This window comes from Pseudomyrmex gracilis, unplaced genomic scaffold (genome assembly GCF_002006095.1).
Source record: "Pseudomyrmex gracilis isolate BER0280 unplaced genomic scaffold, ASM200609v1 scaffold_273, whole genome shotgun sequence".
NCBI lineage: Eukaryota > Metazoa > Arthropoda > Insecta > Hymenoptera > Formicidae > Pseudomyrmex > Pseudomyrmex gracilis.
The window spans coordinates 13,889-35,043 of NW_018020857.1; the positions used below are offsets into that span (position 1 = coordinate 13,889).

General features: G+C 34.7%; 4 protein-coding genes across 8 annotated transcripts; 1 reads left to right on the forward strand and 3 right to left on the reverse strand.

The window, feature by feature from the left end:
• Positions 1-46: 46 nt before the first annotated feature.
• LOC109859621 (protein phosphatase 1B-like) lies at positions 47-12,741 on the reverse strand. 3 transcript variants are annotated; one of them, XM_020438020.1, is made up of 6 exons: positions 12,408-12,741; positions 10,828-11,745; positions 10,348-10,465; positions 7,154-7,271; positions 6,652-6,706; positions 47-1,886 (listed from the first exon to the last, which is right to left on the reverse strand). In XM_020438020.1, exons 2-6 carry the CDS (start codon positions 11,638-11,640, stop codon positions 1,869-1,871), a joined length of 1,122 nt encoding a protein of 373 aa, XP_020293609.1. In that variant the 5' UTR covers positions 11,641-11,745; positions 12,408-12,741; the 3' UTR covers positions 47-1,868. The 3 variants fall into 3 exon arrangements, with proteins under 3 accessions (XP_020293609.1, XP_020293606.1, XP_020293608.1); XM_020438017.1 differs by lacking the exon at positions 47-1,886 and having other exon boundaries at positions 5,291-6,706; positions 12,408-12,740; XM_020438019.1 differs by lacking the exon at positions 47-1,886 and having other exon boundaries at positions 5,291-6,706; positions 12,394-12,740.
• Positions 12,742-13,667: 926 nt separating this feature from the next.
• On the reverse strand, positions 13,668-16,047 carry LOC109859627 (tryptophan--tRNA ligase, cytoplasmic). The gene is made up of 3 exons (XM_020438028.1): positions 15,537-16,047; positions 14,364-15,301; positions 13,668-14,245 (listed from the first exon to the last, which is right to left on the reverse strand). Exons 1-3 carry the CDS (start codon positions 15,661-15,663, stop codon positions 14,078-14,080), a joined length of 1,233 nt encoding a protein of 410 aa, XP_020293617.1. The 5' UTR covers positions 15,664-16,047; the 3' UTR covers positions 13,668-14,077.
• Positions 16,048-16,270: 223 nt separating this feature from the next.
• LOC109859628 (26S proteasome non-ATPase regulatory subunit 9) lies at positions 16,271-18,238 on the reverse strand. Of its 3 annotated transcripts, none has more exons than XM_020438031.1 (5): positions 18,211-18,238; positions 17,521-17,637; positions 17,285-17,384; positions 17,000-17,190; positions 16,271-16,608 (listed from the first exon to the last, which is right to left on the reverse strand). In XM_020438031.1, the coding sequence occupies exons 2-5, from the start codon at positions 17,635-17,637 to the stop codon at positions 16,381-16,383; spliced, it is 636 nt and encodes a 211-aa protein (XP_020293620.1). In that variant the 5' UTR covers positions 18,211-18,238; the 3' UTR covers positions 16,271-16,380. The 3 variants fall into 3 exon arrangements, with proteins under 3 accessions (XP_020293620.1, XP_020293619.1, XP_020293618.1); XM_020438030.1 differs by having other exon boundaries at positions 17,521-17,712; positions 18,211-18,234; XM_020438029.1 differs by lacking the exon at positions 18,211-18,238 and having other exon boundaries at positions 17,521-17,741.
• Positions 18,239-18,662: 424 nt separating this feature from the next.
• Positions 18,663-20,029, forward strand: LOC109859629 (ADP-ribosylation factor 2). The gene is made up of 2 exons (XM_020438032.1): positions 18,663-19,085; positions 19,255-20,029. Exon 2 carries the CDS (start codon positions 19,263-19,265, stop codon positions 19,803-19,805), a length of 543 nt encoding a protein of 180 aa, XP_020293621.1. The 5' UTR covers positions 18,663-19,085; positions 19,255-19,262; the 3' UTR covers positions 19,806-20,029.
• Positions 20,030-21,155: the final 1,126 nt, after the last annotated feature.

A 21,155-nucleotide genomic window follows, 5' to 3' on the forward strand; every position in this document is an offset into this window, starting at 1 on the left:
CACATGTATGTATGTATATATGTACGTATATATAATATATATGTAATATATATATATATATATAAGAAATTAGTACTACTAGATAGTTAACAAATAATTTTCTCAGTTAAATGTCCAGTCAGTCTATAAAAACTCGTCTATTGTAGATTTTGTTGAACTATATAGAGTAAGTTTTTTTCAGATGTGAAAGAGTATTAGATCTTTTAAACTCCTGATTAGTTGTGATCCTGAAAACGATCAGGTTGAAGATAATGAATAATTAATTTGCGCTTTAAGTTAATATTACAGACTTTAATTTATATCGAATAATTATACTTATTACGATTAAAAAAAAACTTTTTATGCGACATTGTGACACACATACAAGTTTCTTACGAATAAAACCGAGTTATTCTTTATAAATACCACAAGAATGAAACTATGAAGAAAAATGTTTATATAGCTAACGAAGTAGAATTGTCTATTACGATATTGCGCATACACTTTCTTACATGTATACATTCAATTTTTTCTGAATACGTTATAGCATTTTGTAATGTTTAAGAGCAAAAGAGGGAAGAATTTTACAAATAGACAAGTTACAATATTGGAATGTTGACAGACACGAATGTAGCTATGATTTAGCACAAGTGTATATTTAATTTAATGACACACATCTTAATTATTTTGATAGAAAATCATTTGTTTATGTTATGGCATTAAACAAAGCGTTACCAATACGTTTCAAATCGGGTGCTTAAGTTGGAGATATAGAACAATTGCAAATTTGCATTACGAAACGCAACAACTTATGTCACATTTTTGAAAATGTACAATAACGATATATGTTAAGTAACGTATATGTGTGAGTGTGTGCGTGCGAATAATATACACTTTTTACCTTATTACCATAAATACGGCTATGTTTTATCTGAACAAAGATACATTGTGATATATCTCGAATAAATTAGTGTTTGTTTTTTTTCACTGTTATTGCGGTATATTTAAGTAAATATCAATTAAGGAGAGAAATCGTATACCTTTTAAATATACCAATAACGGTAATTATAATACCATTTTAAGTCTTTTGTATCTTCTTGAATATTTTGGAATAAATATGTAAAAGTAATTTAACACAATAATGTTATATTCCCAGTATAATATTGCTGAATATGTGAGTCAATACAGAATGAAGTGGTAGAAGGCGACTAGTTCCAAGTAACGAATAGCAATCAGTCAGAAAAGTAAAAAACAAAAAAAACAAATAAATAAAAAAATCTAATACAACAACAGGAAGAGAAATATATAAGCTTCAGTTTGTGCTATTATGTAAAAGTAGGAGAGTTTATTTTGTTTACGACCGAAAATAAAATTGCTTGGACTGCATAAGAAATGAAATACAATCAAAGTATATGTATAATACACACACACATAGGATGAGAATAACTTTATATATATGTACAAACACAATAATTTACTATAATTCTTATGCCGTATGAAGATATATAGCATAATTCAATCACGCAGTGATCTTCAAAACTATTTTCTTCAAGTAAAATTTTATTAAAATTAGGCATGCATATATGTTTAATATAATTAAAATAATGTCTAATAATTTTTTTCAAATCTTTTCGCTGTTGTGTGTTTCCTTTTGATTGCCGACGAAATGGTTTTGTACAATGTGTTTCCTTAGTACGCGCATATGATGGATTTTCAATTGTAATTAACTGCAACTGGTTACTCCATTACCACTCTGAACTCGCATGGTCTTTTGCTCGTGTCGCTCCACTGTGACTCTTGATGAACAGAAATCTCATTTTCATCACTTTCGGTTCGGCCAGTCTATTGCACATGATTGCATGTATGAAATCGTATACATATTGTATACACTAACTGCTCTGTGATTTCTGTAAACATATCATTATAAGTATCAATAGCATATTTCCAGGGAGAATTTGTACATATGTGAGCGCGTATATATGTGTTAAAACAATCAAATAAATACGGGAAGAACGTATTTCTCTCTTTTTATTGAAAAAAATCACGATTTTGTATAACTCTGCTCTGGAGTGCGAACTTTTATCTTTTGTCACGAGTGATAAGTGACGACCTTATCCTGTTTACTTTTGCTTTCAGCAGACGCGAACGTGCACATTTACAAAATACTTTAAGTGAACGCGTATGTGTACTAAGACGATATTATACAATCAAAGTATCTTTAATTGTAGGAATTCATATTATTTTGTAGATCAAAGATTTATTGGCAAAAGTTACTTTATAATAATAGGAATTACTTCGAAATATATTGTTTAAAACAAAATAAAAACGGTTTGTTAAAATCGATTATCTGTGTCAATCAATCGATATATCTATTATGTACAGTAAAAACAAATAGTTATGAAGATCCGCACATCTCTTGGACAAATTGATTCAAAAGTAAGAAAAGAATACGAAAAAGATTGCGCGATTATCAAAATTATTACAGAGTTCCAAAAATTAGAATTATAGATTAGTATTAGATTTATTATAAGGAATAACACAACACAATCGAGTAAGTTGCTTAAACAGTGAAAAACTCTTAGTAATATTATAGTTAAAACACATAGAAAGGAATTTTGTCAGTAATGTTGGTTGCCGTTCTTCCGATGCTAAATGTTGCAAGAAAATTTCGACTCAGCCACGACTATGTAAAATAAGATTAAAAAAAAAAAAAAAATAGTTATACAACACATAATAGGTTAAAACAAATAATTGTAATAGCAGGATATACTTTGCAATTTTTTATACACACGATATAAAACTAATGGTCGTGACTTTTCCACGAGATCTTATAATCAAGATTAAAAAGTTGTGATAAATTACAAAATCGCACAAAAACATGTCAGCTATTCCGCTATTACAATTGTGAATTATAAGTTCAATTGATGTTTAATTCTACATATAACAGTGAGATCAATAAAACTACTGTTTCGTTTTTATATGAAGACATATATTTTACACAAATTTTGTTTCAATAGTCCTATTCTGTAGAATACAAATATATCGAAATATTTAACAAAGAAATATATAGCAAAGATAATAAATATATGTATATATATGTATATATATATATATGTATATATATATATACATATATATACATATATATATATATAGTAAATAAGTACAAAGCTCTCACACTCACAAGTTTTTTCTCTATAATAGTAAAGAAGCACGTTTGAAGCACATTTTTTATATGTAATCTTTCACGTTTCACATTTATATTCATATTATTGATGTGTAAAGATTGTATCCGATGTGCAGAATAGGACTATAGCGTAAAAAAGACGTTTATAACTACAGAACAAAAATTATATCCCACGTTAAAATTCTAACTCAATTCTCTCTAACGAGATAAGCGACGAGTGTTACATTAACTATGTTCACTTTTTTCTCGTAAATTACTATCGGATTAAGATTGTATATATGTATATGTGTTTGTGTGTGGTGTTCCATCAATTAATATTTAATGTCTTATTTGAAACCATTGTTTTCCTATATATATATAGGTCTACATATTGATTGCAATACGAACTGGAAACACATATTGTTAATATGAACATTATACTTGTCACTAAGTGAGGCACGAAAGCTCAGCCAGAGGAGATATTCATCTATCAAACTATTTTTACAAATTTGTATATAATAATCTAGTTACCCTAATAGCATCCCTAGGTAGATCTCAATCACTTTAAGGAAATTATATTAAGGTATGTACACTTCAGAGGTGTATATACACTTCATGTATATATCTCTTTCCGTGATTCGCAATCTATTGTGTCGTGGAATTTAATTTAAAAAAAGTTGTGTCTGATTTTATATAAATATAAAAAATGAACGAGACAGTATATTAATTAGTAGAGCGCGCGAAAATTCGCGAAGTTTTCAATGAGTCATTTGCACATTTCTGCTAAAGAGTGATTCAAAATTTTCTTTCACAACGTTCACAGTAAAGCGAAGTTTTCTATTCGGATTCAATAATTACGTATGGGTAATTTATATACGGATTTCAGCATCGCGTTTGTCATCTGGAAAGACTCATCATGAAACTTCACAATCTTTCTGGTCATACTGATCAGATTTAAAAACAAAAAAAAAAAATTTTAATGCCAGCGAGATATATTAGTATGTTCACAAGTTTTCATTTAATGAGACATTGTTAGTAAAAATAGAGTTAATTCATTCTCTTTTTTCATAAGATTTATATATTTTTATTTCTAATATATATTACTTTAAAACGATATATATATATATATATAATAGATTGTGTGTTAACTTCATTAATTCCAGGATAGTCCTTTTATAACCAGAAACGGTAAATATACTTTGGTACACATGTATGCTTCATCATGTTATATAAAGACGGCCTTGATGTATAGTTTCCATTTTTCAAAAAGATACTGAATTTTCATAGAGATATGAGAAATGCTTATAAAATCAAAGAGAAATAGATCAATGGATTTGATATGCGTTATTTATTGTTTACAAAACTAATTTATCTATTACATATATATATATATATGTATATATAATAAATATATCAGAGTTGAAACATCACGCGCGTGTTTTTACTTTGTTAATATTGATTAAGTTCATTTATACTATTTTAATGTACTTGAATTGCGCAAAGTTTTTTTGCACGTAATACAATTCACATTGACACTTCCTGATATAAATTTGCACGATATATTTCTAATTCTGTATTCTAAAAATGTTTTAAACCGATATCTCATCTTTGATGTATATTAAAATGAAACAGCATATAAATCATATCAAAGCTCTCACGAGAGATAAGAGTAAATAAGAAACTAAACTCAAGGCCTCCTTGCTAAGTGCTATAAGTTGATATCTTTTAAATTACTTGAAGAAAATATCAATACACAGTTTCTCAAAGACACAATTTCATCTGTATACAAGACTGAACTTTAAAACTAAACAATCAGTTCCTACTCTTCTTACATAAAAGTCTTACAGTCTATAAAAGTGCACCAACTTGATCATTTTTTTGTAAACATCGTAAATCGATTATATATGAAGAATAGGAAGTACTGATCGAAGAAGTAAATATATAATCTGAGCACTAACTTTTCTAGATCTACAAAAATATATAATTATATATATATATATATATATATATATGTATGTGTATATATATATTTATATATAGCAATATTATGCACTTTATCAACATGGCAAGAGGGTATGTGACAGAAATATATTTTTCTAAATTCTTATTAAATTCAAATGAAAATCTCGCCTCACGTATGTATTGTAGTACAGAAGTTTTTGTACACTGTGTGTGGTTGAGGAAAGTACATTCTCAATGAACGTAACGTTAAATTTTGTTTTTTTTTTTTTTTGCATGTGAAAGATTAATGCAAGCGGTATAAAATGTATAGTAATTATCCTATTGTGCAAACTTCACAATAATATTACCCATTTTAGAGGATATTGTTCTTTTAAAAATATGTTCAAATAAATGCATACGTAATAACATATTATGCTTTTTCTACACCTTTTTACATATTTATATTAAAACTTACATCTTTATTATGTACTGTTTATTTTTGTTTTTCAGTATTTTTCACTTGTATACATCTCTACAATCTAATTTTTAATATAATATTTGACCAGCTGTACTTATACAATACTGCAGTATAAATACGTTTTTTTCTTCAAGAAATAGAAAAGAAATTTATAAAATCCAATAATAGTGATAATTGTAAAAACATTTGTTAAATAACAAAAAAAAAAAGACGTTGATTACTCCAGATATAGCATAACCAACTCTTTACACTTTCTCTTGAAATATGCTATCAATCATAAAAAACGTTTCTTATATCTTTATAAAATATTTCACGTGATCGATTTCTTTTACACACATACTCTAAATAAAAACATCGTTCAAAAACTTAAGAAGATGCATATTAAAAGTAAAAGGTAGATATTTATCCTTAGTCCCCCTGTAGTTGATATATTTTTCTTGTGTATATTATTAGTCCATTAAAAATATTAACTGACTAATTATTAATCTGCAAATTAATAATTAAGTAAGCATGTTCACTATCGATACAGCACTTAAGTTTTCGCCATTTGTTCCTTTCTCTCCTTCTCCCTCTCTCTCTTTCTAACGCAATTACAAAAATCTCTTTCAATTTGTATATAAGAAATAGAACTTTTTACGACAAATACATATCCGAGAAGCTGTTTTACTATAGATAGCTAATAAAATTTTTACGTAGCTCGAGCTTGGAACAAATAATACACATGTAGAGTAGATAGAAAAACACTTACACACAAAAATTACTTAATATTCAATAAATTGTCTGCATAATATTGTTTAGTTGTTTTACGCAATGTACGTTGCCAAATCTACTAATTATCCTTCATAGACACACTTAGTTCTGTCAGGACTCACCAGTTTTTATAGTACAACAGTGTAATTTTTCTTTAACATTCATAAGATTTTCTTACATTAATGATTATACTATATAATCAAATAAACGTATTCTCGGTAAGTTCTGCATCTTTAAACGAATATGGAACATGTCTTATCATTTAAATTGTACCTTCAATGCAATATAGAAAAAGATCGAGGGTTAGTTATGTCAAAGGGACGTATCCAACACTTACACTATTCGCTTTGCTGGGACATACTTCCCGAAACACTTTTTCGATGAAAGGTTGCCTAAAACAACAATAAAATTATCATTTTACATTACGAGATTCACGAGAGAATAAATACGTAGTTAGTAGTATGTTCAGACTCGTTTAGAGGTCAAGTGTAAAATTATTGAACTCTTACGACGGCAATCTAATTATAATATATTCTGGAATTCAGCCAAATTGGTAGAAGAGTGCTGACTGTTTTATTTGGCAGTTGCAATGTCAATGTGTTACAGAACTCACAGCAAGACAGTATAAGGAGTTAATATTTTCAATTTCTGTTAACGAAGCTACACAATCGACAAGATATAATTCTTCAAAACGATTGGATTCGACACGTACGTGTTATGTAAGTAACGAGATTTTTATCTTCTATTAAAATTTATATAATACACTTGGCTGTGTAAAAATTAACCCTGTGTAAGAATTTGCGATGTGATAAAACTTGTTTAAGTGTTACAAAACTTACTTAGCATGAAGACCGCCACCGGGAGGTAAGTGCGGAAAATCTATCTCGCTTGTTCTAAGAAGTTCAAGCATTCTGTTGTAATCGAAATCTTCTTTCTTATCCTCTTCTTCAACTATTTCTATAAATAAAGAAACAAGTATTAACTCGCACATTCGGCAGTAGATATTACATAAATATACTTATATATATTAGATACCAAAATATATATATAAATAACATATAACAGTCAATTATATGTTCTTAGACTATGTGCAACTTAATATATGTGCTTTTATACGTAAGATATATATGCTCGATAAAATGTGCTTAACGTGTGTGATTTAATATTTATGATTTAGATTTCCCATAGATGTATAAAATAGCAATTGCTTTTGTTTTTTTTATCACTTAAATTCACTACTTCTTTACGCATTCATGTGTGATTGTACGTGTGTGCACTTCTATGTATCTATTTGAAAATAATTTTGAAATAAGAACAATATTAGCAATTTGTGAGGAAAGTTCAAGCTATGCTATAATTTATATAAGCGCTGCAATGATATATAAGTAAGATGTTACAATACGACAGATGTTAGATCTGTACATGCAACGTGTTGAGAAGACTCTTGCAAGAAAAATATAGCAACTTGATAACTTGACATCAGAAACATAGGCGTACATGTGACAATATCGTGTACATGCATCTACTTAGGACTGGATGAGTAAAACGTAATTACATTACATTTCTTATGGAAACATACTCCCGTCTTAAGTAGATACATTTTAGTAAAGTTTTATATATAAAAACAAAAAATCAACATGACGCAAATACATTGTCCACCTCTGGAATTGTATATATATGTTTTCATATATTTTGTAAAAAAATGTTTTGCAATGTTCCTCCATAAGAAATGCATTGCTAGTAGAAATAATGTCAAGAGAATATGTAATAAATGTTAAACTTTTGTAAGAAAGTTTGCACCTACCTTGTAACACGATTCAGATGAACTTTTAAAAGAGGAACACAAAAACAAAAAAAGAACAATTTTCTTTTGTATATATCTTATAAAACAGTAAATAAATTTACTGTTATATACAGTTAATATTTAAATATTCGACTTTAAATTAATTAATCAACTCCAAGGGTGGAACATACATCTTTCAAATATAAATTTTATATATTTATTAACAACCTATGTCATTGTACACATGACAAAATGTTTATTAATTCTATAATGCAGACTAACTTCTTGTCTTTTTATATAACCAGAAATATGAAATATATTCATTTAATCTGATCACAAATAGGACGCGAAAAGTTTTGAATCATTTATTTATAATATTTTGTTGTCATTGTACTTTAAATGACCTTGATAAACCTTCTCACAATTTTATATTATTACAGTAATGCCATATAATAAGAAAAGTCTTGATTTATTCAAATATTATTATGGTATTATTCAAACAAAGTAATTTATCAATTAAAAGTCTCATTAATTTTCGCGTCCTATATTATAATCAGTAGATATATCATATCTTAAGTTCTATCATGTATTTTTTTTCATGTGAATGTTGCATTATTTCTATTTTTTATAGTATGGAATTGTACTTATATATTCTCTTAAAACTTTGTAATATATTCATTTCTGTGTCGCTATATATTGTTAATACTAACAAAAAAAAAAACAAAACAAAAATGTATATTGTCTTGTTGCAATACACTTCAGTTCTCTTAACATCAGAATCCTCACATCAATTTACACATACATAGCAGACACATATATAGCACAAGTTAGTAGTTTTAAAGTTTATGTATGTTATATAGTAGTTAGAATATACACAATTTTAATGATATGAGATCTGAGAGCGAGACAGAGAGAAAATGATGATTTATTTAAGCACATCTAGTTGCATCTGTTCTTATATTACATACGTGTTGTATGTTCCTTATATGTAATTGCACAATGTATAAATAATTTCTAAGAAATATATACAGTATATGCATTGTGATAGAAAATACTGGAAGATCGCGGAATAACAGATGCAACAAGAAGAAATTAAGATAAAACCCCAGTGAATATGCACTTTCTCACATACAGAATGATTTACGACATCAACATCTTGTTTTCTCATGTAACACATACACCATACAAGAGAGACATCCATTTTATTAATTAATTACAAAGTGCAATGTTAAGAAGAAATTATGAAAAAAATCACACATCATGTGATTATATAGCTTAACTGATTGTGTACAAGCTTTAATATTTACATTTCCGTTAGTCGTAGTTAAATTTACTATATCAATATTTTTCTAGAAATTTACTTTGTATCATTGTTGTGATTGTATCATTGAACACTGAAAAACATTTCTAATACTTTCATAAAAGATTGTAATGGCTAGTTATATCCCATGGCACATATGATATGTAGAGTATAAATAATACTTTTTTGCAGAACTTGTTTGTTTAAACTAATTTTAAAACATCTATGAAACAGCAAATATTACTATCCTGACTTTATATATATATATATATATATTGTATATATATACACACACATATATATATATATATATATATATCACTTTATAGAACTACACATCACCTCTAACACAATAAATCAATATAATTTAACGATAAAATTTATCTAAAAAAATAACAATTATATAATACAATGACTTCCCGATATATATAACTACTTTTATATGATTATCTAATACATTTATCACATTTATCATTACTGTACTCTACCATTTATCAATACAATTATATGTTCTAATGCAAATTATTATACTTTGAGCCATTATGTTGTATAGTAGGTCTCTTTTTTTTTTCATTTGATTAATGCTGCAATATTTGCAATTTTATATAAATTGTAAAGTATTTAAGAATAAAAGAATTTTTTATTGCTCAAAATAGACTAGATTGCTTTATATGATCAATCTTTCTCAATAATTTCTAATATTTATAAAGTTTTTTTGCTTTGGCACCAAGTTTCTTGTAGCAAATTTCTATTAAATATGTATCAGGAAAAATTTCTCACATTATGTACTTACAGTTTATATATACACATGTATATGTATATGTGTATATATATATATATATCATATTAATTTATTACGTCTTTTTTGTGATGTGTATGGCATTGTGATCTCGAATTACTGCAACAACAGAAAGAAAATAATGGATGTAAAAATGGAAAAGTTAAAGAACCTTTAATTCTCCTTTCTATAGCCATTTCCAGCTCGGTCTCTTGCCTCTGTGCTTCAGGATTTGGTTTTGGCGCGGCTGGGAACGTCACCAAGACTATACTCATATTATCTCTGCTACCCTGTAACCAAATTTCCAATTTCTTTTAATTCTTAAGTATATATATATATGTATATAAAGAAGGTATATTGCATTGTATAAAATATATAAAATAACTTTTCTACAGTTCTTAAAACTTAAAATTATAAAAAGACCAACAATATATGGTCTAGCATAATAAATAGCATATAATAAATTTACATATTTATCATAAATAATTCACAAAACATTATTGATGTACTATATAGATATCTTTCTTTTTCTTGAAATGTCTTGACATGTCTTATGTATAGATATGTATACATATTAATTTCTGTGTTGCAGGTTTACTCTTTCTTCTCTCTCTATTGTGAAAATAAATATTCAAAATACATGGTTATATACCTTATAAAGACAAGTGTCTACAACCAGATTGGTAACTGCTTCTAAGTCATCGGTTAACAGTAGCCTTGAATGTATAAAACTACATAAATCTTCGTTGGTCATAACATCCCAAATGCCATCACATGCTAAAACTAGAAACTCATCGTGTTCATCGTCCCTGTCTCGCACAAATATTTCCGGTTCCGGTGACACTAACTGCTCACAAGGCCCTCGATCCTTTAGATTTTTGTACTCGTAATCACCCAATGCTCGGGATACTGCCAGGGATCCGTTAACTCTTTGGATCATTACGCTACCACCTGCATTTTGAATTCTCTCCTTCTCGGCAGGCAGAACAGGCTTGTGATCTCGCGTAGCAAAAACTGGTACCCCGGACCTACACAGTACTGCTCGGGAGTCGCCACAATTGGCGATATAAATATTTTTGGGTGATATAAATGCGCATACTGCCGTAGACCCAGATTTGTCTGTGCCGGAACTCATCTCGGGTAGATCTCTCATTTTGTCGTCTAGTCTGAGAAACCCAGAATGGATCCCTTTGATAACATCCTCCGCTTTAAACTCCTTTGTTTCCATGATGCATTCTAATAGATGCTCTGCACTGTGCCCTGATACTGACGCGCCTGCATGGCCATCAAACACCGCAAAATAGCTCCAGTTGGATAGACCACCTTCCAGACAAGGTATTGCTCTGTGAGCATCCTCCATTTCCATTCGCCAGCCTTGCATACTGGCAACTCCGTATCGCAGGCCATTGCCAGTTCCATGCTCATTGCACTTCTCTGTTTTTGGTGTATCCAAAAATGCCCCCATATTACTTGCCAAATATTTGTATCCTGATCAAGTTCCTTGCTGTATATTATTTGATCAGCATTGTTCACACTGATCTTCAGAACACAGCACTTCTCTTATATTTACCTAAAAATCAAAGGCTACTATATAACAGAATTAAAAATAATTAATTAATTATTCCTCAATAAATTTCCGGTAGATTTCGGTTTAGTTCGCAAAACAAACTTAATTTCACGCGAGTTTTCTCTTTCAACAGAAAATTTTCACGTCGCATTGTTGAAACGACAACGCGAGAAACGCATCAATAACGCGGAATAATCAAGTTTTGTCCGCATAAGTGTAAAAGGATTCGAAAGGCCAAAGTCGAAAACGAAGCACCCCGCTGGGAGGATTTCTCCCGTGCACCACGTTGGAGCTACGCGGCGCAAACACGTCCGCCGACACGACGACGCGTTTCTCTCAACGTACGTGGAGTGCGTGCATTATCGGGGGCCGGTACGGAATGATTCTATATCGCTTACGCCACGCGTTGTACGCGCGAGATCGGTGATAGGCCGCGCGCGAATTTGTCACAGGATCTCGATAACGTTCGCGCTACGACGATGTAACGGCGCGTCGCCGGACACACAACGTCGCGCGCGAGGAAGCCTCTCTTATTTGGCAACGGCGAATTTTCGCGACTAAAATAGTTTACGCCGCTCGCTCGCTCGCTCGCTCGCTCGCTTGCTCGGTTGCGGATCTCTCGCGCGCGGCTTGGCTCGCGAATTAACTTACTCAGAGGAACTTACGTCGGCGGACCGTGACCAAATAGCATCGTCGCTTCGGCTACTTAAAAACGAGATGCGTAACTCGTCGAACCAACTGCCGTCGCTGCTGTTGATGCTGCTCTATTGCGTGGCGATATTGCAATATGTAGGTACCCCGGGGAGCCGTTAACGCGCTCGCATCATGTGTGCGCGTGTTGTTTTTTTTTATTTCGTATTTGCTTCGCAAAGCGCACGAGTATATAAACCAACACCGTCGCACCACCGTTTCGTTCGTCTTTGGCTGGCTCTGCTCTCGTGCCTGCTCGTGCCCGCCTGCCTGCACACACAGAGAAACAACGAAATCGACGATTCGCATGAATGGCGGATACACACGGCGCTCGGTGACGATGCGCGTGCGCAAGGTTTATTAATAGCGAACCGCGCGCTGTCGTCATCGTCGACCAATCGGCGTCGCGCGCTTTCCGTTCAAGCCTCCGGGGTCCTCGATACATATCTCGCTTTATTGTATAGAGAGGAGATACGCGCGCGCCGCGCACACAATGAGGGGGGTGTAAAATTAACTCTTCGCTCGCGCGAGATATATACTCCGGAATTGCACCCGTCCCCGAGGCGCTCTCTCTTTCTTCGAGAGGTGTCGCGCGGAAACGAGCGCGATTACGCGGCTGATAAGCAGAGAGTAGTCATCATAATTTTATTTCCGAGCGTTTAATTAACGCCGCGTCATCGCCGCGACCGATCCCTATCCGCGAAATTCAAAAATTCGCAACGAATCCGCCGCCGCAACGTGTGTGCCGGTCGCGCGGATACGACGCGGGGTTTTTACGGTCCGTGTGTCGTATCGGATTGGTTTATTGATTGGCTGATAGCCGATGGGAATTCCGCTACGGCGAGAACACGGGAGACAACGGGTCATTGGATTACACGTTATTACACCTAGATGCACTCCATTAATCCGCGTTTTGTGCTCGAGCGTCACACCGTCGGTCTATATAAACGTTCGGCAATTCTCAGGCAACAGCTCATTGATCTCCTCGATGGCGGGGCCGCCACATCCCCGCGCGATCACGAGCTCGCGTGAAAAAAAAAAAACAAATGCGCGCGATGCCGCTTCGTGAAGCCGATGCTCGACCCAGTTTCGAATAATTCCTGAGAAAGTGGAACGTTGGTGCGGCCGAGCGTTCGAATCCATGCGATTCGCGAGTTTTTTACGCGCGGCGCATGCGCTGAGAAAAAGGGCGGAAAAAAAAAATATATATATACATATATATCAACAATTGCGCACGTTATTGAAACACAATTTTTTATTTCTTACATCGTGATTGATCGAGAGATCGATTGCTTACAAAAATCGTTGACGGAGAAAAAACCGCGGATGCGTGCTGCGTCATCTATATACAAAGCTTCAACGTGAAGAACCTTTATACATCTGTACACAAAAAAGCTTCTAAATAACGAGGCGACAAGCGGATTCGTAGAAAAATTGTTATTTTGATCTTTTTTTAACGAAAAAGTAACACACACTTGAAAACTAAATTGAACTTTAAGAGAGAGAGAGTACAACGTGTTCGAGGTATTTTCAAATAAATAAACTTAAATACGAATTTTTTTTCTCTACCAGGATCATTGGAGATAAATACACGGACGCGAAAAGGACGAGTTTGGAACTGGTACTTCTGACGCTCGCCAACCGGTTATTTCGTTTTCGATACAAAATCGAGATCTCTGGGAGTCATGAACTGTCTGACGACGTCGTCCGTTATTTTACTCTTCGCTTCCTGATGAACGGCAACCAATCGCTGCAGCACGTCAATTAGCTCCTTCTTCAGCTCGCCCGTGAGAATCTCCCCGCTGGTGTAGCCCTGAAAGAAATAAAAAAAAAAACGAACGAGCGATTCTCGCATTAACGGCAACAGTCAAATTCGAAGAAATTTGAAGAAATTTGGACGAGAGAAAGAAGTGAGAGAAAAAAAAACTGACTTTTCTGATCTGTTCCAATCGCTCGTCGTCGTCCAAGAAAAATCGCAACCACTGATACGATATATCCACTTCGCAATTTCCACCGAGTTGTCTGTGCTTCTCCACGGTGTCCTGACCGCCCGAGAACGCGTGCTTGTTGACCTTATTCTTGATCTGTTTGGCGGTATCCGTGAGAAATATCGCGGTGCTGTTATCGCTCGCCGACATCTTCGTCTTCGAACCTTGCAACGCCGGGAAGAAGCAGGAATGTAACAAGGCTGGTTTGGGAAAACCAAGTTTAGGCGCCACGTCCCTCGTCATGCGAAAGTAAGGATCCTGATCGATTCCGCACGGGATCAGACACGGCACTTTGGCGTTTTTGAAGATAAACGGAAACGAACTGGAAATGGCCGGTGCCGCCTGCGTAGGTGGAAACGCGATCTTTCCGATCGGATCGCTGTCGCCGAATCCAAAAATGCCCTTCACCTGATTGAACGTGACGCTTCTCTGTATCCTGATCATGTTCTGATAAAATGCGGCATTGTTTCCAACGTGTTCCAAATTTGAAAAGATGAAGGTTTTTTCGGGATTTAGGCCGCAGGCGATTATATCTCTCGCGTTCGCGTAGGCCAGTTTGATGGCGTCCTCTATCTTTATATTCTTCCATATAGCCTTCTCGTCGTCCGTCATCTGCACGACCAAAGGAACATCGAACACATCCTGCAACCATTTGCAGAACACAAACGGAATGAGATGTCCCAGATGCATAGCGTCCGAACTAGGTCCTCTACCTGTGTAAAGGTAAAACGGTTTTCCTTGTTCGTAAAGATTCAGAATGGTATTCATATCTCTGTGGGAGAAGAATATCCCTCTTCTGAGAAAGTGATGAGGTTTCTTGCCGGTGATCTTTTCGAATCTGGCCAACAGCTCGTCGTCTATCTTGGAACTTCCGAATTTCTCTGCAAGCAAAAAAATGCACGCGTCAAAAAAAATTTATAAAATCTCGAAACTGTAAATAGGTAGCATTCGTCACGACGACACGTGCACACTTGTCAAGAATATAACCTATATATAAAAAAAAAAAAAAAAATCCATTGATACAAAATAAAATTCATTTTTAACGCGCGTTCTCGTCAAAAATGTCTGAGAAACAATTGCCCGATATCGCGAAATACGAATCAACGCGTGACTCACTGATCAATTTATCGTAATCGATTCCGGTGTCGTTGTTACTCGTGACCGTCCACGGTGTCACGACATCGTCGTCCTCGGCGACGCCGTTTGACGCGTGTTCCCGAATCTGCGCGTTCTCCGTCGTCATGTTTTTACCGGATGATCCTTTTCCAGATTGTCTAAATAATAAGATTGCACGGGAATTTACGCGAATCTGTCTGGCTCATGTGCGACACAGATGGAAGAATATCGGGTGCCGAACGCAGCACAGCTCCCACTCCGCGAAAAGAGGTTATGTCATCGTCCCAACGGATGGACATGGACAACCGCTTTTACCTGTGCGCACGCAAGCGACTTTGTCGCGAATTTCGACGAACAATAAGAACCATCTTAATTGCTGAGATGACGCAACGGCCATTGTTAATTGCGTTTTCGCGCGTCGACGATTTTTAATACAAAATCACCATTAAAAACGCACGATCTCGCATATAACGCGAGATGACGCGTTAAAAAATATAGATACAGTATTTCTTATCTCGCCCGTTATGTCGCGCTGTCAATTAGCGTCCAGCGAAACCTAACGCGAGTCTTTAGACTCTTGATCTTTCTGTTAGGTTGTTGTGTTAAAAATAAATTTTTTTCACAATTTTCTCACACGTGAAAAACAAACGTCGCGTCGATATAATTCGTAACACACATCTCAATATTTATTTATATTTAAGTTTTAACACAAGAGAGAAATAATTTTTCATACACATTAGAAAATACAAAATTCTTTTTTTTACACATATATCTGTATTAAATATAATAATATACACAAAAAAACATATCTCGCAGCATTTACACCATCATCTATGACACAACTCTATCTCTCAACTACTTCCAGAGGTATTACATTGCAACCGAGAAGACCCTTGCCGTCCCAAGGACGCGGAGTTAACGACAGAATTATAACGTTAGATCCCCGTTTGATTTTCACATTGAACGTCTTGTATCTGCTGTTCTCCACCAGCATCCCAATGTCTTTTAACGATTTGAAGTTCCGATAGTGCACGGATCCAAATTGCATTATCAAATCATTGACTTGAATTCCCTGATAGAGAAGAAAAAAACAGCAATTAGTTCGGTTTGATGAAAAAAACAAGATTTTGTTATCACGAGCAAACGATGTATATAACATACAAAGATGTTTTTTCGGGTTTGAACCGCGTGAGTGTCATTTTTATACCGACGTCTCGTGAACATTATTAGCTCACTTCATCAGGGTTTAAAGAACAGCCTGATACAGTATCAGGCTGCTCTTCACGAAACGTTGGTATAAAAATGACACTCAAACCCGAAAAAACATCTTTGTATGTTAATACTACACACCGCGAAAGCATCAAATATCAAACGATGTATATGTTCTGAAATGTGAAGTTTTCCATTTAAATTCACAAAATGGGTTGTTGATATAAAAAAAACATAAGAACACAACAACATACTGCAATTTCCGCTGGTGAACCGGATGAGACTACGTTCACTCTCAAGAAAGGCTCCAGTGTTTCTGTTTCCGGACTACTGGATGCGTCAGATGCAGGTTGTTGGTCTCCATTTGTAGCTTTTGAAGCGGCATGAATTTTGTGCAACCCTTCCTCTATCTTCGTCATCAATGCTTTGTGATCATTTAGGAGATCTGATGAGACACAACACATGACGTGTTATCAAAATATACACACATACACACACAAACATTATAACCTCGAAACACAACAAATATATTTACGTACGTATCAACTTGCTTCTCGTGTGTCGCACTTGATACACATCGATGTCCTGTCTGGGATATCCTTCGGAATCGACCAGCGGTTCGTTCATGCCGATATTATTCTGCAATTGCGGCGAAAAATTATAGAATAAGTTCGTCAAATTTTGACAGATCATGCTGCGCAAAACGAAACTCGCGGTATTCGCGTTTAATTTTTTTGTCTCGCTAATTGTTTGAATTTATAATAAAAATACGTACGGAGTCCAAAATCTCTCTCAGCGCTCGTATGTCACCTTCCATCTTATCTTTGTCTTTTATTAATTGCAACACGGCATCCTTGGTCTCTTGCAGCTCCATGTCGACGTCCATTTTCATCTTGACCGAATAGCAGAACGTAGGAAACTTGTTGTGTGTACACTTAAGAGGGTACTGGATACCGACTATAGAGACCTGTAAACCGACTTTCTCCTATGACGTTTGGTGTCGTATTTACTTCATTAAATCTAAAATGCTTCTACAAAAATAAGTAAATTGTGCTAAGGATTGGCGCTTATTCTTTGGAATGTCAAAATTCAGCATAAATTTTTTCTTATACAGTTTCCTTCTATAACCTCACTATATATTCATGTATGTAGAATTATTTCTAAGCTTATGTACATATTTACAATGAACAAGCGCCACAGATACGACAAAAACGAATCTAATGAGACATTCAGATTATGGTATGACTATCTAATTGATGAGAACGTCTTAGTGTGATGACAGTATAGGTTATCACATGCTATCATTATGAATGAAAAAAAGAGTTTCAAAAGGCATTATATATCTATTTTCAAAAGCACTAAATAGTTGTTTATATGTATTTGCTTCTATAGAAGCACTTTTTATGTAATGCAGTAAAGAAATTTAAAAATTAGAGAAATTTAGGTTTTTAAAACGTCGGTTTACAGGTTTCTATCCAGTTTACAGGCCGGGCTCCAGTACCCTCTTAACCTCTATATATATATATGTAACATATATAATTACCTATATATATACGTAACATATATAATTACTAGAGAATCTTTAGCCGCGTTCCGTTTCACGCATATGCGCGCGTTTATCTATACTATACGTGACGTGTACTATAGATACGCGCGCGCGTATGCGTGAAACGGAACGCAGCTTTTGAAATACTGCGTATTTCGGATTTCAAATCAACAGAGAAACGTCAATAGAGAAACGTCAAACGAGATTTTTATCAAACCGATGACGACGTGTTGTTTAAAATTAGTTTTTATATTTACAGTAGAAAATCAAAAAAATGTACTTATTAAACAATTGATTTGTGACGCGCTTTTCTCTAAATTCTTCAAATCACGCGCGTCGAGATCAAAGTTGGCAACAGTTGGGCGGCTCACTTCTCGCCGGTTATCTAGTGCGCCCGCGAGAATCGTGACCTGTGATTTGTCATCCCGCGCGGACGGTGACACGCGACTTTCGTACAAAAAAAAAAAAAGGAAACACCCAAGGAAGCGTCACGCGGTTTCCGATCGTTCGAACAAAACGCGAGTGACAAAAGCTTCGTCGAGAATTGGAGCTTTTATCTTACGATCCGCAAACGAACGAGCGAAGTGTGGCGTGCGTGGCAAATCGTGCCAACTATTTCCGGTGGTACGGCGCTTTTTGACCGCGAGGTGACGTTTTTTTTTTTCTGCGGCACGTATTCCGCGAGGTGTGCTTCTGTCGGAGAAGGCGAGCAGGCGAGCGTATCGAAGACAGAAGGAAAGTTGAAAAAACCACACACGTCAATCCCGGTCAGAGTTCCCGTGTCAGCGCACGAGGTAAGCGCCAAAACAGCTGTGTCGGGTGTTCGTTCCCGAACCCTCGTTGCGCACATCGGCGTAATCGCGCGGTGTTGTCAACGTTCTCATCCCCCGTGTCATTGTCGTCAACCTTCGGTTGTTGGCGAACAATCCTAGCTTTCTGACGTTTTCTGCGTGTTTTGATCAGGACGAAAGATGGGTCTCACGATCAGCAGTTTGTTCACCCGACTATTCGGCAAGAAGCAGATGCGGATACTTATGGTCGGCCTGGACGCCGCCGGCAAGACCACCATACTCTACAAGCTGAAGCTAGGCGAAATCGTCACCACCATACCCACAATCGGATTTAACGTGGAAACGGTGGAGTACAGGAATATCTGCTTCACCGTGTGGGACGTGGGCGGTCAGGACAAGATTCGACCACTCTGGAGGCATTATTTCCAGAACACCCAGGGCCTAATTTACGTCGTAGATAGCAATGACCGCGAGCGTATAAGCGAGGCGGAACGCGAATTGGCAAACATGCTGAAGGAGGACGAGCTGCGGGACGCCGCGTTGCTGGTGTTTGCCAATAAACAAGATTTGCCCAATGCCATGTCCGCGGCCGAACTTACGGATAAACTAGGCCTGAACTCGCTGCGAGGTCGCCATTGGTACATTCAGAGCACCTGCGCCACTCAAGGACACGGACTGTACGAGGGTCTGGACTGGCTGAGTAACGAGCTGGCCAAAAAGTGATAGCGCTTCATTATTATTACTTGGTATTCTTAAGGACAACTTATTTTTACTCGAGTATGGACGTAGAACAGAACGGAGTTCGCTCAGCGATTTTCATCGTTGTCAAATTTGTATCGATGTAATGTCTAATGTACAGTTTACTTAATCATCGCAACATTTACAATCGCTTCAGAAAAAAAACAAAAAAAAAACAAAAAAAAAAAAACAAGATTGTCGCAATGCGCTAATACTAAGGGACGCTTGTGAGATCTGAAAACTTTTCCATCGTCTAGGTAAAATTTATGCAAAGTATGTTTTTGGGACGAAATTTGTTTTGTAGAAAAAGAGGAACGTATATATATACATATATGTTACGTATGTATATAAAGATTTATAATAGAGATGTCCTCTCTCTCTTTATATGTGTGTGTGTATATATATATATATACACACATGATTTCTAAGATTATATATATATATTTATATATATATATATATAAAGGTTGTGTATATAGAGTTCTAAGTTTCTTCATACATACCTTTATATCTTTGAATTCTAATGACAGTACCCCCTTTGATGCATTGAGTGACAAGTTATTGAGTTACAGTCTGCAACACTACAGATTCAACTGCAGTAAGTTTATTTATTTTGTACATTTATCGTATACAAGAAAAGAAAATCAGATTAGTTTTGTTCTTTATAGCTTTATCTACGTCCGTGCTATTCATCAGGAATGACACACGATGATGTATTGTGATGTATGTTTTACACGCGCAGATCGTTTACACTCTCTCGTATTATTTTCTTCGAATAAATTAAGTTTTCGGATAAGTAAACGCTAGCTTGTAAGATTTATACGAGTAAGTAACTTGAATTAACTTTATTATATCATCTCAGAGGAAATAAAACGAAAAACTTTAACTCAATATCAAAGGGCTTTCCAGAGCCCCAGATTGTGATTGTCTCCGTTTTTAATCAAGTTACTCGTTTAAACACTGTGTAAGGAAAGTGTGTTTAGAGATCATTTGCGCAATAAATCTTGAATACACGCAGAAAAGATGTGCGACTACTTTATCTACCTTGTAAAAAAAAAAAAAAAAAGATGAAAACACATATATATTTTTTGCTCTGTTATATAATCTCGAGTAAAATATAACAAAGGAAGTGGGAAACGCTGTGAAAGAGAGACAGAAATCAAGGAATAGCGCACGGTTTCTCTTATTTTTTGGTCAAAATTATGTATTGTCGTGTTATAACTGAAATGTACATTTGTTTGTTTTTTTTTTTTTTTATTACAATACAAAACAGCGGTGTGTAACAAGACTCTGTAATGTATAACGTATCAAACGATTTGTGTTAATGTTTCTGGT